Consider the following 17,627-nt stretch of genomic DNA (forward strand, 5'->3'; position numbering starts at 1 on the left):
AAGAAAGTCTGCGTTCATTCCCAATCTGGGCTCTATGTGACTCTAGAACCAGGTGGCTGATTTTTAATTGCCTCCTCAGGAGCACTCCTTTCAGACCAAAGTTTTAAAATACAAATTGTTCACACTGCAACTTTATGATTCCATGTCTGAGAACACAAACACAGCACAATTATCATTATTCTTCAGTTAAGATTGCACAAAAAAAAAGAATGTGCATTCAATTGAGAACAATTGTCAATTTCAGTAAAGAAAACAAGTAGTCTCCTTCATGGTCATTTTCGAACCAGTTGATGAATTCGAGGTTGGTAGTAAACAATTCATATTTTAATTTGGTTTAATGGGGGTCTTAGAAACCATATACAATAGACAATAGACAATAGGTGCAGGAGTAGGCCATTCAGCCCTTCGAGCCAGCACCGCCATTCAATGCGATCATGGCTGATCACTCTCAATCAGTACCCCGTTCCTGCCTTCTCCCCATACCCCCTCACTCCGCTATCCTTAAGAGCTCTATCCAGCTCTCTCTTGAAAGCATCCAACGAACTGGCCTCCACTGCCTTCTGAGGCAGAGAATTCCACACCTTCACCACTCTCTGACTGAAAAAGTTCTTCCTCATCTCCGTTCTAAATGGCCTACCCCTTATTCTTAAACTGTGGCCCCTTGTTCTGGACTCCCCCAACATTGGGAACATGTTTCCTGCCTCTAATGTGTCCAATCCCCTAATTATCTTATATGTTTCAATAAGATCCCCCCTCATCCTTCTAAATTCCAGTGTATACAAGCCCAATCGCTCCAGCCTTTCAACATACGACAGTCCCGCCATTCCGGGAATTAACCTAGTGAACCTACGCTGCACGCCCTCCATACAAAACAGTATAGATGGTTTCAGGGCTGTCAAAAGCATTTTATATCCCTCTCCCCATCAGAACTGCCCCCTCCATCGACTCCTTTAAGTCCAGGCTCAAAACCTATTTCTACTCCCGAGCGTTTGAGGCCCTCTGAGGGGGCGCTGTGAATTGTTTATGTATGTGCTGTTATGTTTGTGTGCCATTGTATGTTCGTTCTTAGTACCTGAACTGATGTACAGCACTTTGGTCAACGTGGGTTGTTTTTAAATGTGCTATACAAAATAAAATTGACTTGACTTGACTTGACTTGACTTGAAGGATAGTGGCTGGACAGGAAGCCTATTAGTATAGTGGTTAAGTTACTGCTTTGGTGTCTGGTGGCCTGAAGCATTTATTTGAAAACATGAATTTGAACTCCATCACTTCAGCTCGAATTTAAATTAAAGTATTTAAATATATCTGAAATCACATCTACAATGATGACCTTGAAATGAACCAATTACACTACAAACCTACTTCACCAATATCCCACAGAGAAGATTTTTAATTCTACCTGTACCTCACCATAGTTGTGCACATGATCATTAACTGTATCCTAGATAGTTTAAGTGGTTCTATAAATATTTGATGTATTTGTGATCATTTTCCAACATGCTTTAGTCTCTAAAACAGTTCCAATGAATTGGCGAGTACTAATGTAACCCCGATATTTAGAAAAAATAAGAGAACAAACAGGAAATTATAGATAGATCACCTGACATTGGTTGCAGGGATGTGCTGCTTCAGTTATAAAAGAAGTAATAGCAGAGGAGTTGGGGAAGAATGATAAGATTAAACAGAGCCAATGTGGATTCACGAAAGGCAAGTCATATTTGACAAAACCACTGGATTTGTTTTCGATGATGAATCTAGAATAGACTAGCGAAGAGGGCCCGTTGGGCCCATTCCCAGCCCCCCCATTCTCTCCTCCCCCAACCACAATCTTACTCTCCCCACACCCCCCCTTTCCCCACGACCTCCCCTTTTCCCAGTACTTCTATTTCCCCCACCACCAAGCCCCCTCCGGACGACCCCTGTTGTCCCCCTCCCCAGTCCCCATTCTCAGACCCCGCCAACATTCTCTCTCCCCCAGACAAACTCTTACTATCCCCCACCCCCCCTTTCCCCAGCACACCCCTTTCCCCTACTCTCTCTTGCCCCCAGCACCAACAGGTCCGGGGGGGGGGCGGGGAGCACATCAGTGAAAGGTCCGGGGGGGGGGGGAGCGCATTAGTGAAAGGTCCGGGGGGGGGGGTGGGGGTGCACATCAGTGAAAGGTCCGGGGGGGAGGGAGCGCATCAGTGAAAGGTCTGGGGGGGGGGGGGGGGGGGGGGAGCGCATCAGTGAAAGGTCCGAGGGGGGGGGGGGGGGGGCGGGGAGCGCATCAGTGAAAGGTCCGTGGGGGGGGGGGGGGGGAGCGCATGAGTGAAAGGTCCGGGGGGGGGGGGGGGGCGATAGCGGGGAGAGGGTCTCCCGGGTGTGGGAGAGAGGAGAAGCAAGGGGAGAGAGGAGAGGGGAGCCCATACGCACAGACGCACCATGCTGAAAGCCTTCAATAAATCAGTAGGAGGGGGGTTGGGCGAGCTCTTCTCACATGGGCATTTTGACGTCACACGCTGAAGGCCATGGAAAAAACAGCTGGAAGTTTTTTTTTTTTACTAAAACCTCTGTAACTTAAAAAATACACGACCGAATCAAATAAAAATATCATTTTCCAGCAGCGTTCAGCGTCGTGATTAAGGCGGTGCAAAAATCGTGGCGCTACGGTTCACCGTTTTTGCCGAAATCAGCCGAAATAACTGAGATAATTTTTTTTGACTTTTAAACCTCTGTAACTTAAAAAATATACGACCGAATTAAATTAAAAAATCATTTTCGGCAAGCGTCCAGCGGTGTGATTAGGCGGTGCAAAAATTGTGGCGCTACGGTTCACCGTTTTGCCGAAATCAGCCGAAATCATTGTTACAAACATATATACTCTTCTGAGTTTTAGTATATTAAGAAGATATATTAAGATGACGGAGAATCAGCCAATGTGATATACTTGGAACTTTCAGAAAGCTTTCAAAAAGGTCTAATAACACTGAAGCATGTAAAATGTATGGGATTGGTGGGGGGGGGGGGGGGGGGGCTGTGGAGGGATAAGGTGCTGATGTGGATTGAGAATTGGTTGACCAGCAGGAAGCCAAGTGTACGGATAAAGGTGACTAGTGAGGCACCATGGACCCCAGTTATTCATCATATACAGAAATGATTCAGCAGAGACAATTAAATGCAATTCCTTGAGGAAGATGCAGAGAAGCTCGAATTTGATCTCGACAGAAGGAAGAAGTCGGCCAACACATGGCAATCGCAGTAAAATAAGAACAAATGAGAGGTTATCCTCTTGGATGTCAACAACACGAAGGTGGATTATCTCAACATTAAAAAACAAACTACTGGAAGAACACAGCGGATTAAATAGATGTTTCAGACTAACTAACTAATCGTTTTCAATCATTTGGAGCTGGATAATTGCAAACACTAAATTTGCAATATCACATTGTGATCTTTCATATCAACATAAGAGGACATTTTGAAGATTAACGTAAACCCCATCAATGGGAATACAACCATCTCCAACAATATAGAAGTTCATCATTGCAGCAATCATGTGATGGCCAAGACCTTTGCTCTGGGAATGGATCACAGCACTTACTTGAGGTCCCTTTTGCAAACTGAGTTTATGCATGATAACAGAACATCTTATTGAAACATATAAGATTATTAAGGGGTTGGACACGTTAGAGGCAGGAAACATGTTCCCAATGTTGGGGGAGTCCAGAACCAGGGGCCACAGTTTAAGAATAAGGGGTAGGCCATTTAGAACAGAGATGAGGAAAAGCTTTTTCAGTCAGAGAGTTGTAAATCTGTGGAATTCTCTGCCTCGTAAGGCAGTGGAGGCCAGTTCTCAGAATGCTTTCAAGAGAGAGCTAGATAGAGCTCTTAAGGATAGCAGAGTCAGGGGGTTTGGGGAGAAGGCAGGAACGGGGTACTGATTGAGAATGATCAGCCATGATCACATTGAATGGTGGTGCCGAAGGGCCGAATGGCCTATTCCTGCACCTATTGTCTATTGTCTATAATGCCAGTGTAATTTTCTGCATGTGCCTGGCAGCCACATTGATGGTCCACATAGATTGAGTTGTGATGGAAGGCCAAGGACTTTACATTTTAATTCTGCTTTTCTTCCCTCAAGGGTTCATTGCAAAATGAAAACAGAATGCTGGAATTATGTTATATTATATCCCTGTAACTCTTCCAACCATCACTTGTCTGCAGCAAAGTCAACCAGCCGGTTACCTACAAACAATCTCAGCCAGCATCCGAGCAAGACATTTTTCCTGTCTTCGGTGTCCAATAAATACTCCATGGAACTTACAGCTCACTGCTAATAAGGAACAGAGGCCAATAAACCAATCTGGTGTGGTTCAGCAATTGATGTGAAACACTTAATGAGGATAGTACCCCTCTGTAGTAGTGATCCAATCTCTAGGTCAAACAGGCAAGAGGTTTCATGCAAAGAGAACATTTTTAGTCAGCAAATGAGCAGTGAACAAAAACATTAAAATTTTCCATGTTCAAAAGTTTAACACAAACCTTGTGTGTTCTTGAAGGACATTATTGACTGTCGGTATGGATTTGGTCTGTTTGGCATGCTACTCAGATTTGATAAAACAAGTAGCAATAAGAGGCTCCGATTAGCCAGTGGGGATGATGTTTCCTCTTGTGGGACTGGCTTACTCCCAACGCCGCCCAATGTAAGAACCGTCCACAGACCAGCTGTTATAGAGAAATAGAAATGTCATGAGGTGGTAAAAAAATTAAGAATTTGCTCAGATATTTATAAATCCACCATCTTGTCTTTACCCTCACCTTTAACTTACAGTTAATACAAATAAGTTTACTGGATTTGGTCGGGTGTGAAAATTAATTTTGTTGATAATTGCACCAACAATAGTGACTATTTCTTGGAACAGATTAGCAGAAAGAACAAAGCAGAGATACATTCGTGAAGTTAAAGTCATATGACAATATATAGATTCATCCTGGTAAACAACCCTCTGGAGCAAAAACAAATATGAAAATTAGATAAAAAAAGACACAAAGTGCTGGAGTAACTCAGCGGGTCAGGCAGCATCTCTGGAGGACATGGATCGGTAACATTTCATGTCAGAATGCTTCAATCAACGCTACTCTTCGCTATGAAGATTACATACATCTTTTCCTTCTTGAAGAAAGACCTTTTTTTAAGGTCACTTACATTATATCCAGGTAACAGCGTGCAGGCTTAAATAGATGATGTTAACCCTCTTACAATCATTACATTAACAGCCAATCCAATAATTCCCAAACTTGACATAAAAATTCCAACCAATTCTATTGAGTTAATGCACACAAAATGAAATGGGAATTAAATAATTTAATGGCCAGCCATTTTAATTTTGATAGTGGAAAAACAACCCTCGAAATAGAAATTATTACCATTCTAGATGCAATAATCACAGTTGCCCAATGTGGACATAATTTGTAAGGTGTTCTGACAGATACTTAGAAGTCAAAAACATGTTTTTTTTCCCCCAAAGATAGACACAAAATGCTGAATAATTCAATGGGTCAGGCAGCATCTCTGGAGAAAATGGATAGGTGACGTTTCAGGTTGGGACCCTTCTTCAGACATGTATTTTCCCAATGGCAAGCAAAAATAAATAAATGAAATACAATATTCAGGTTGGACATCTGTCACCAGTTGAGTTCCGCAGGAATTTGTGCTGGGACCTCTGCTGTTTGTGGTATATATAAATGACTTGGACGTAAATGTAGATGGGTTGGTTAGTAAGTTAGCAGATGCCACCAAGATTACTGGGGTCGTGGACTGTGAGAAAGGCTGTCAATGTATAGAGGGATATAGATCAGCCACAGAAATGGGCAAATATGTTCCAGATGGAGTTTAATCTGAGCAAATACAGGTTGTTGCACTTCTGGCAGTCGAATGTAAGGGGAAAGTTTACAATTGAGATCAAGACCCTTAACAGCACCGATGTATAGAAGGATCTTGGGGTTCAAGTCAATAACAACCTGAAGATGGCAACACAAATTGCTAGCATGGTAGAGAAGGTATATGGTATTCATTGGTAAGGGCATGGAGTATACTGTAAGAGTCAGGAAGTCACGTTGCACCTTTAAATGCGTTTCGGTTAGCCGCATTTAGAGTATTGCATACAGTTCTGGTTGTCCTATTATATATAGGAAGGAGGCTTTGGAAAGGGTGTAGAGGTGATTTACCAGAATAGTGCCAGGAGTAGGGAGCATTAGCTACTGACCGAAGTGCAAAGAAAATACGCTAATAAAACCCGACACCCATTATCAGCTAAGCAAAAACAGCACGTTTTCTCTATGAGTGATAACCTCAGTCCCTCGCGAGAAAAACAGACGTTATGATGACACTTAAGAAACTTCACTCGGTCACTCAATTTTGGGGAAAAACAAGTGTAGAAGCCAGGCAGCTATGTGATCCATTAAATCATCTTGGATGTTAAAAATATGAGTACTGGCAAACAGAGAACTTAGAAATATCCAGAATGGGCAGCTGAATACTTACACAAAGATTTTAAAAGGGACAGGATAGCTTCCACTATATTGTTGGAATACCGATATGGCATACTAAGTGATTATGAAACAGGAATTAGAAAGGTAATTGAAGAAAAAAATGAGGGCTTATGTCATGTTATGCACTTTTCAGTCACAGACCAGGATATTCTTGGCTTGACCCCATTTATGCTAAGTGAGCTACATGTGGCCAATGCAAGAAAATGGGAAAAATATTTTCATTTCTCCTTATATGTTCAACTAGACCAAGTGGTCTAGTTGAGCCCAAACCTCTCCTGCATTGGCGCAGCACCCCCCTCTCCCTCTCCCTCCACCCCCCTCCCCCTCCTCTCCCACTCCATCCCCCTTATCCTCCCACCTCCCCCCCTCCCTCCTTCCCTCCACCCCCTCCCTCCTTCCCTCCCTCCCTCCCCCAGAGATAGATTTAAACGTTAAAATATGAATAACATTAAAAATATAACACCGATTTCAATTAAACTTCTTTCATTAGCACCAAAGGGACGACGGTGAGCAAGGTGGGCCTAAAATTGTTGCGCTATCGTATACCGTTTTGGCTGTAAATCAGGAAGAAACAAACAAACAAACGTTTTAATATATAGATGATGTAGAACATTCAGGCTATCCAAGTCTATACCAGCTTTCATAGAAGACAGTTGCACTATCTGAAGAATCACTGTGCTGCCTTAATATTTTAACCAGCGTGTTAGTGGAAATTATTGACTGATCCAAAAAAATATTATCTGATAAAAATAACTATTACATCCCTCATTATAGGTGCATATCTGTAATTGTTTGCAGTTATTTAAAAAAATGAAACGATAAGTTATCATTGGATTAATTTTTAACTATAAAATGATGAATAAAGCAGATTTTTGAACTATCCATGAAAGATTCTCAAGATTTTACTATGTCCAGTACTAAAACATACAACTTGGAACAAAGTAAAATACAGCACAGGAATAAACCCTTCGGTGCATTATATTTGTGGCGAACATGACACCAAGCCAAACTATTGTAATCGCACCTGCCTGCACATAATCCATACCCATTTCCTGTATATTCATATGCCTATCTAAACACCACAATCACCATCCATGCAGCACATTCCAGACACACACCAACTTCTGTGTAAAAACTTGCATTACACATCTATATACTAAAACTGTTGTTTGTTTGTTTGTTTGTTTGTTTGTTTGTTTGTTTGTTTGTTTCTTAACTACAGCCAAAACGGTACACAATAGTGCAACAATTTTAGGCCCACCATACTCACCATCATCCCTTTGGTGCCAATGGAAGAAGTTTCATTGAAATTAGTGTTATATTTTTTAAGTTATTCACATTTTAAGGTTTAAATCTATCTCCTAGAGAGGGAGGGGGGATGAGGGAGGGGGAGGGAGGGAGGAGGAGTGGGGGAGAGGTGGGGAGGGTGGGAGAGGGGGAGAGGAGGGAGGAGGAGGGAGGGGGGAAGGAGAGGGTGCTGCACCAATGCAGGAGAGGTTTGGGCCCAACGGGTCCACTTGGTCTAGTCTCCTTTAAACTTTGCCCCTCTCACCTTAAAGCATTGCCCTCCGGTCTTTGATATTTCCATCCTGGGAAAAAGAATGTTTCTGGCTGTCGTCCCTACCTAGTCTCTCATAATTTTATATACTTCTATCAAGTCTCCCTTCAACTTCCAGAGGATTATTGAGGAGGAAATGTTGTTGTGAATTCATACTGATTGTGGTCTGTTGATGAGGAGGTCGAGGATTCAGTTGCAAAGGGATGCACAGAGACCTTGTTTCCCAAGCTTCGTAAGTTTGGAGGGTATGATGGTGTTGAATGCAGATCTGTAGTCAATGAACAAAAGCTTGACATACTGTATGTGTTTTTATTGTCCAAGTGGCCCAGTGCAAAGTGGAGAACCAGGACGAGCTGCAGAGATGATGCAACACAGTGTCACAGCCCCTGCCTCCACGACGTGGTTCTATCCTCACATCAGGCACTGTCTATCTGGGGTTTGCATGTTCTCTCTGAGAGTACATGGTTTCGGCCCTAGTGACACAAAAAATGTAGGTTGGTAGGTAAATTGGCTTGTGTAATTTATCCCTAGCATTTGATGAGTGATAGAATCTGCAGAGAAATGAAGAGAAGTTGGGGATGATATTAGGATAAAATTGGGAGCTTGATGATTAGCATGAATGCAGTGAGGCAAAGGGCTTATTTGGGTTCAGTTTTGCTCCGTAACTTGGTGACTGTGAAAACAGTCCCCCTCCTCCCCCTACATTCCTTCCTCTGGCTTCACAATTTGCAACTCCTCCATCCTCATACCTCATGCATGATCTCCGGGCTTTTTTTTCAAACATCTGCCTATCAAACCCTCTCATCTGTACACCTATTTATTACCTGCCATGCCTTGCCCTCTCCTCTCTTCCAGCTTTCTTCTGCCCCCCCCCCCCCCCCACCCCCACCATCAGTTTGAAGAAGGGTCCTGACTCAAAATGTCGCCTATCAATGTTCTCCAGAGATGCTGCCTGACCCACTGAGTTACTCCAGCACTTTGTGTCCTTTTGTCTAAAACAGCATCTGCAGTTCCTAGTTTCTATATTTTAGAAGGCTGCTTGAAGTAGTTTACCAATGTTTAATTTTAAAAATCCATAAATTTCAGCAAGCAACAGTCCCAGTTCATTGGAAAATATGATCTGATATAAAGTTGATTTTTGTGGCACTTTCCTAATGTGGATGTTGCACAATACCACAAATCTCCATCTGCAAATACCACCAGCTCTAAATGTATTCTTTTTCCCCCCCACTATTTGTAATTGTTGAAATAATCAAAGCTACAGGAAAAATAAATACCAGCTTTTGCAAAAAAACACCCTTAAAAAATCCACCAAAGCTTTCTCAAACATTCAGTTGGTAATTGCAGTGGTGTTATTCAACATTGGCAGCGACTGGCAGCTCAACATTCCATGGTTCGATGTTTCAGACATGATAGAGGGAAAAAAGGTTAAGGAGTTGCTGTAACAATCAAGAAGACTCACAACGGTGCTCAGAGAGGACATGCTGGCGGGGTCGTCTGCTGAGGCTAGAAAGGTGAAGTACTTTAATGGGATTGAACTATAACCCCTCACCCTCCAGTAGCAAGTGGGAGATAGAGGAACTGGTATTTTGACAGATTTCCGAAAGATGTTGAAGCAACATGGTTGTCGAAGTAGGTGACTTTAAGTTCCCCAATATGGACTGGAACTTGTAGAAACAAGGAACTGCAGGTGCTGGTTTACTAAAAAAAAGAAACAAAGTGCTGAAGTAACTCAGGTTACTCGACGTTTCGGGTCAGCACCCTTCTTCAAACTGATTGTATGAAGGGGGAGAAAGGTGAGAGATGGGATGAGACAAAGCCAGGCAAGTGATAATGAAGGGGACATTGATTGGCAAATGAGAGGACAAAGTCCAAAGATAGAAAGAAGACTAAAGGCTGTGAGATATGGAGAGAAGAGGTGCAAAATGTGAATCGAGAAGAAGGGATATTGGTGAAAGGAGATAGGGAAAGGGTAGCAGTTGGTTAGTTAACTGAAAAGGAGGCCACATTGGGAACACCGAGTTCAGCAGATGAGGTTAGTGGAAGTGCATTTGAACTTCTGAATCACTTGGAAGGGCTGCTGGGGTCCCTGGATGGATGTGAGGGAGGAGGTGTGTTACAAAACCTTCGATTGCAGGTGAAAGTACCCAGGGAGGGGTCTTTAGAACATAGAACATAAAACAGTATAGCACAAGAACAGGCCCTCCAACCCACTGTATGTTTCTTTTCTTTTTCCTAATCAGATGTGCAGCACTTTGGTCAACGTGGGTTGTTTTTAAATGTGCTATACAAATAAAATTGACTTGACTTGACTTGACATTATCTATGCCGAACATGTCAAGACTATACCTTATCTACCTGCACATAACCCATATCCTGCATATCCATGTGCCTATCCAAAAGTCTTTTCAGAAAGATCCCGACGCAAAACGTCATTTATATATGTTCTCCAGAGATGCTTCCTGACCCGCTGAGTAACTCCAGCACTTTGTGTCTTCTTTTGTAAACCAGCATCTGCAGTTCTTTGTTTCTTCATAGGTTTTAGGATTGTTTTGAATATGGGTATGTCTGGAGTTTGTAGGAAGGTACAAAATTGGAGTAAGGCAAATTATAACATTTTTAGGCAAGAACTTGGACATTGGGAGTAGTTGTTATTGGGTAAGTCCGCATATAATGTGAAGGGCAAGCCCAGAAAAGGAACTGAAAACAGTTGACCCTTTTACATTTTAGTTGTGATGATGAGGATTATATTACAGATGACAAAATGTATCATTTTCAAAATTTAAGAACAATGGAGAGCATTGGGATAATCAAAATCTGAAGGGTGAAAATTTTGCAGATTTTCTGAAAATGATAACGGAGCAGAAAGTAAGTAGTTTCTATCATGGCAGGGAATATGAGGCTGGGGAAATATTGTTCTGAGTCATATAGAAAGCCAAGCCTGCAAGGTTCAGCCGGTGTCAACAGGGGAATAAATAGTCTGTGATAAAGAAAAACCTTTCAGTAGGAGCCAAAGACAACAGTTTTAACTTCAGCTCATCCAGAACTGAATGTTCGTTAGTTAGTCAGTTTAGTTTGAACTTTGGAAATTCATAATTTACAGTACCATTGAAGCATTTTCAGCACATGGAATGGGCAGTTCAGAAGGCACTCTACCTTCTTAATATAGAGACTTGCAATAAATACAAGCCTAAAAAGCAATGCCTACATCCTGATATTTTTAGAGCAAACAAAAGGCATATCAGAATGATCAAAAGAGATGGCAATGAGGTAGAAATGTTAAAGTAGTTTTGTGATCTCTCAGGTGACATTTGGAACAGGCAACATAGAAGTAAAGGCATATTTTACTTCAGGCAGGCAGCCTGCAGCTGAGGAGGCAACAGTCTTATATAGATACTTGGGATTTCCGGAGATAAAGACAGATAAATTCTGCAGATTCTCTAGCTACCATTGGATAGGCTAAGAGTGAAAAAAAGTGGCAACCAGGGTAGACATAGAGGTGAAGAAGGCATTTGTCATGCTTGACTTCAGCAGACAGGACATTGAGTACAAGATGGGACAATAGACAATAGACAATAGGTGCAGGAGTAGGCCATTCAGCCCTTCGAGCCAGCACCGCCATTCAATGCGATCATGGCTGATCACTCTCAATCAGTACCCCGTTCCTGCCTTCTCCCCATACCCCCTGACTCCGCTATCCTTAAGAGCTCTATCCAGCTCTCTCTTGAAAGCATCCAACGAACTGGCCTCCACTGCCTTCTGAGGCAGTGAATTCCACACCTTCACCACTCTCTGACTGAAAAAGTTCTTCCTCATCTCCGTTCTAAATGGCCTACCCCTTATTCTTAAACTGTGGCCCCTTGTTCTGGACTCCCCCAACATTGGGAACATGTTTCCTGCCTCTAATGTGTCCAATCCCCTAATTATCTTATATGTTTCAATAAGATCCCCCCTCATCCTTCTAAATTCCAGTGTATACAAGCCTAATTGCTCCAGCCTTACAACATACGACAGTCCCGCCATTCCGGGAATTAACCTAGTGAACCTACGCTGCACGCCCTCAATAGCAAGAATATCCTTCCTCAAATTTGGAGACCAAAACTGCACACAGTACTCCAGGTGCGGTCTCACCAGGGCCCAGTACAACTGTAGAAGGACCTCTTTGCTCCTATACTCAACTCCTCTTGTTATGAAGGCCAACATTCCATTGGCTTTCTTCACTGCCTGCTGTACCTGCATGCTTCCTTTCAGTGACTGATGCACTAGGACACCCAGATCTCGTTGAACATCCCCTCTTCTTAACTTGACACCATTCAGATAATAATCTGCCTTTCTATTCTTACTTCCAAAGTGAATAACCTCACACTTATCTACATTAAACTGCATCTGCCATGTATCCGCCCACTCACACAACCTGTCCAAGTCACCCTGCAGCCTTATTGCATCTTCCTCACAATTCACACTACCCCCCAGCTTAGTATCATCTGCAAATTTGCTAATGGTACTTTTAATCCCTTCATCTAAGACATTATGTTAAAGTTATACAAGATGTTGGTGAGACAGCACCTGGAATATTGTGTGCAATATTGTGTGCATCATGCTATACACAGGACATGATTAAACTAGAAAGGGTGCAGACAAGATTCACAAGGCCATTTACCGTGACTGGAGAGCTTGACTTTTAAGAGATTGGATCGGCAGAGATTGTTTTCCCTGGAACCAAGGAGGCTGAGCAGTCACCTTAAAGAGGTTGATAAAATGAAGAGGAGCACAGATAAAATGGATGGTCACAGTCTTTTTACCCCAGAGTAGGTTTAAGGTGAGAGGGGAAATATTTAAAGGGTACCTGAGGAACAGGGTTTTGTACACAGAGGAATGTGGTCATTTGGACCAAGTTGCCAGAGGAAATAGTAGATGCCAATGTTGTTATAACGTTTAAAAGACATTGGGCAGGTTCATGGATAAGAAAGCTTTAGAAGGGTTTGGGCCAAATGTAGGCAAAATGGACAGCACAAGAAACCACCTTGATTGGAATAGACAATTTGGAGCAAAGGGCCTGTTTCTGTGCTGTATAACTCTATGTGTCTACTCAGATTGTTCTGACAGATGGTGCAGTCAGCTAGGTCAAAGGAAAAGAATGATCAAGTGAGTGGTTAATGCAGTGCAGTTCCAATACCCTTTCATTCAACTTTTTCTTTATTCATCTACAGTGCATTCAGAAAGTACTCAGACCCCTTCACTTTTTCCACATTTTGCTACGTTACAGCCTTATTTTAAAATGGATTAAAAAATTTTTTTTTATCATCAATCTACACACATTACCCCATAATAAAAAAGCAAAAACAGGTGTTTAGAAATTTTTGCAAAGTAATTAAAAAGAAATAACTGAAATATCACATTTACATAAGTATTCAGACCCTTTGCTATAACACTCAAAATTGAGCTTATGTTCATCCTGTTTCCATTGATTATCCTTGAGATGTTTCTACAACTTGTTTGGAGTCCACCAGTGGTGAATTAAATTGATTGGACATGATTTGGAAAGGCACACACCTATCTATATAAGGTCCCACAGTTGACAGTGCATGTCAGAGCAAAAACCAAGCCATGAAGAGGAAGGAATTGTCCGTAGACCTCTGAGACAGGATTGTGTCGAGACACAGATCTGGGGAAGGGTAGAAAACAATTTCCACAGCATTGCAGGTCCTGAAGAGCACAGTGGCCTCCGTCATTCTTAAATGGAAGAACCAGGACTCTTCATAGAGCTGGCCGCCCGGCCAAACTGAGCAATCGGGGGAGAAGGGCCTTGATCATGGAGGTGATCAAGAACCTGATGGTCAATCTGACAGAGCTCCAGAGTTCCTCTGTGAAGATGGGCGAACCTTCCAGAAGAATCTGCAGCACTCCACCAATCAGGCCTTTATGGTATAGTGGCCAGACGGAAGCCACTCCTCAGTAAAAGGCACATGGCAGCCCGCTTGGAGTTTGCCAAAAGGCACCTAAAGGACTCTCAGACCTTGAGAAACAAGATTATCTGGTCTGATGAAACCAAGATTGAACTCATTGGCCTGAATGCCAAGCAGCACCGCTCATCACCTGGCCAATACCATACATACGGTGATGCATGGTGGTAGCAGTATCATGCTGTGGGGATGTTTTTCAGCGGCAGGAACTGGGAGACTAGTCAGGATTGAGGGTAAAGATGAACGGAGCAAAGTACAGAGAGTTTTGGACCTCAAACTGGGCCAGAGGTTCACCTTCCAACAGGCCAATGACCCTATGCACACAGCCAAGACAACGCAGGAGTGGCTTTGTGACAAGTCTGTGATTGCCCTTGAGTGGCCCAGCCGGAGCCCGGACTTGAACCCCATCAAACATCTCTCGAGGGCCCTGAAAATAGCTGTGCATCGACACTCCCCATCCAACCTGACAGAGCTTGAGAAGATCTGCAGAGAAGAATGGGAGCAATTACTCAAATACAGGTGCGCCAAGCTTGTAGCATCATACCCAGGAAGACTTGAGGCTGTAATCGCTGCCAAAGGTGCCTGAACAAAGTACTGAGTAAAGGGTCTGAATATTTATGTAAATGTGATATTTCAGTTATTTCTTTTTGAGTACTTTGCAAAAAATTTGCTTTTTAATTATGGGGTATTGTATGTAGATTGTGTGTAGATTGATGATAAAAAAAAGAATTTAATCAATTTAAAAATAAAGCTGTAACGTAGCAAAATGTGGAAAAAGTGAAGGGGTCTAAATACTTTCTGAATGCACTGTATACCACCTTACATTGAATGTCACCAGTTTCTGCCTCACGCTGCAGATCTGGTGATTACTTATTATCCTTGCTAGAAATCAGCTTGCTAGAAAATGGAACCAACTTTCTATGGTCATTAGTGCTTGCGTCCGATCTTAGAAGCTTCAGAAGAAGCCACAGAAGACTTCTAATAAGACTGTGAAAAAATTCTAGCATGCACAAGAAGACAAACTGATCCTTCTGGGTGTCTTCAATGGCTCCTTCAATGCCAGGGTTGGAAGGAGCATAATCCTCTGCCAAGATGTGATCAGCAAAGCATTAGTAGGGAAGGCCATTTCTAATGGGGTCCTTCTCGTGACAAAATGCTTGCAGCATGTGTTCTTTAAAACAACATCCTGTTTCATCAGAAAGAAAAAGCTTGTCTGAGCAAAGGACAACAGAGATGTCCACATCAACTGTGCCACAATAGGTAACAATGACCACATCCATATCCACTCCATCTTCATCAATCTAGCTCCAAGATGTCAGTATCAACACAGTACTATAACAATATTTAGAAGACATTTGACTGCTACATCAACAGAAAAGGTTTAGAGGAATATGGGCCAAACGCAGGCAGGTGCAACTAGTGTAGATGAGGAGAGACGCAAGGTGCTGCAGTAACTCAGCGGGTCAGTCAGCATCTCTGGAGAAAAACGATGAGTTACCTTTCGGGTCGGAACCCTTTCTCAGACTGAAAGTAGAGGGGTGGGAACTGGAGGTAGGAAAAGGCCAGAACCCATCTAAGCTAATCCCATTTGCCTGCTTTTGTCCCATATCCCTCTAAACCTTTCTTATCCATGTACCTATCCAAGTGTCTTTTCAATGCCGCAACTACCTTCTCTGGTAGCTCATTCCATGTTCCAATTACCCACCACCCTCTGAGAGTAAAGGTTGCCCCTCTGGTTTCTATTAAATCTTGCCTGGCTCACCTTAAACCTATGTTCTCTGGTTCTTAATTCCCTAACCCTGAGAAAAAGAGTATGTGCCCTATCTATCCCCCTCATGACTTTATACACCACTGTACGATCACCCCTCAGCCTCCTGCACTCCAAGGAATAAAGTCCGAACCTGCTCAACTCTCCCTATAGCTCAGCCCCTCAAGTGCTGGTAACATCCTCGTAAATCTTCTCTGCACTCTTTCCATCTTAATGGCATCCTACCTATAGCAGGGTAACCAAACCTGAACACAGCAATCTGAATGTGGCCTCACCAAATGTGGCCTCATCTTGTGCAACTGTATCATAACGTCCCAACTTCTCTACTCAATTCCCTGACAGATTAAGGATAACATAGCAAAAGCCTTCTTTGTCACCCTTCTATCTGTGATACTGTATTCAGGGAACTAAGCACCTGTATTCCTAGTTCCTTCTGCTCTGCAACTCTCCCCAGGACCCTACCATTCACTGTGAAGGTCCTGTCCTGGGATGACTTCCCAATATGAAAATACGTATGCTTAACCACAATTCTCTCCTCGACACAAGAGCACTTAATTCTATCCAACAACAGCCTTTCTAGGTCAGACTTGCCACCCATTCATCCTGGAAGTAACATTTGTTATATTGAGATTAGAAAGCTACATGAAATCAAGGACATAAAGCAGAAAAATTATCATAAGCAAATATTGGAAAATACTGTTGCCATAAAAAGTGATGCAATGAAAACAGAAATATTATTCCACAACAGTGCAATGTTGCCTATCAGCTAAATCCACTGTACAGCTCTTTCATCAACAACAGAGTAGACAAAGCGATACAGTGGCACCAAAGTTTCTGAGCTCACATGGAGTATTTCAGATAAAACCTGACATTCTTTTACATTTTGCAACCAAGATAAACAGAACTTGCTGACAGTATGTCTGCAGTGAGGATTACTGCCCAGCCTGGATGCAGATAGCTGGCTTGACAAAACTGACAGAAAGAGAAAAAAGAAAAAGCTTTCTGAACACTAAAATGGAGAGCCAAATGTTTTGGGAATTAGTCCAGTCATATAGAAATCTGTAATTCTGGAGCTTGGATCTAGCTTTACTTCTATCAGCTACGAATAGGGGACAAGTCACGAGACATAATTTTGCTTATGCTATCATGACTGTAGACATGGTTTACTCAGTAAGAGGGTTTGCATTTAAACATCTTAGCGATGCAGTAATACAAAGTTAGCAGAGACTATTAGCTTGGAAGACAAACATTTACATGATCAGACATCAATGCCAGATTGATGAACACTCTGCTTCTTGCAAGGACACCACCCCTTACTCTCAATTTCTCTGCCTCAACTGTATCTGTCCTCTTTCTTCAGTAAACATGGTTACTGAACCATCTGTTGTTGTGGATTTCTTTAAGTTAGCCGTGTCTGCTTTGTGCCCTGCAATTCTGCTCTCGCTCCCCCTCCCCGCAGATGGAACAAGTTTCCCATGGTCTTCACTTTTCACCCTACCATAATCCAATCACCAGTAACATTTTCTCATCTCCACCGCTTTCCACCGAGAACATTCATTCTGGAACTCCTTGGTTCATTCATCTCTTTCCAACCAAACCGGCTCCTCCTCAGATACTTTCCCCTGCAACCGCTGGAGATATAGCGCTGTCCCTACACCTCCTCCCTCACCTCCACCCTGGGACCACAGCAGCCCTTCCAGGTGCTACAGAGGTTCATATGCTCCTCTTCAAACCTCATCTACTGCAATGTGGCCTCCTTTACGTTGACAAGACCAAGTGCGCTAGGCAACCGTTTCTCCGA

General features: G+C 42.7%; 1 protein-coding gene across 3 annotated transcripts in view; it reads right to left on the reverse strand.

Moving 5' to 3' along the window:
• Positions 1–17,627, reverse strand: part of dym (dymeclin) — a 247,668-nt gene that overhangs the window by 144,108 nt on the left and 85,933 nt on the right. For all 3 annotated transcript variants that reach the window (XM_078419291.1, XM_078419432.1, XM_078419366.1), the window contains exon 9: positions 4,528–4,710. In XM_078419291.1, coding sequence (XP_078275417.1) covers positions 4,528–4,710 — 183 coding nt within the window. The remainder of the gene's footprint in view (positions 1–4,527; positions 4,711–17,627) is intronic.

Source organism: Rhinoraja longicauda, chromosome 1, assembly GCF_053455715.1.
Source record: "Rhinoraja longicauda isolate Sanriku21f chromosome 1, sRhiLon1.1, whole genome shotgun sequence".
Taxonomy (NCBI): Eukaryota; Metazoa; Chordata; class Chondrichthyes; order Rajiformes; family Arhynchobatidae; genus Rhinoraja; species Rhinoraja longicauda.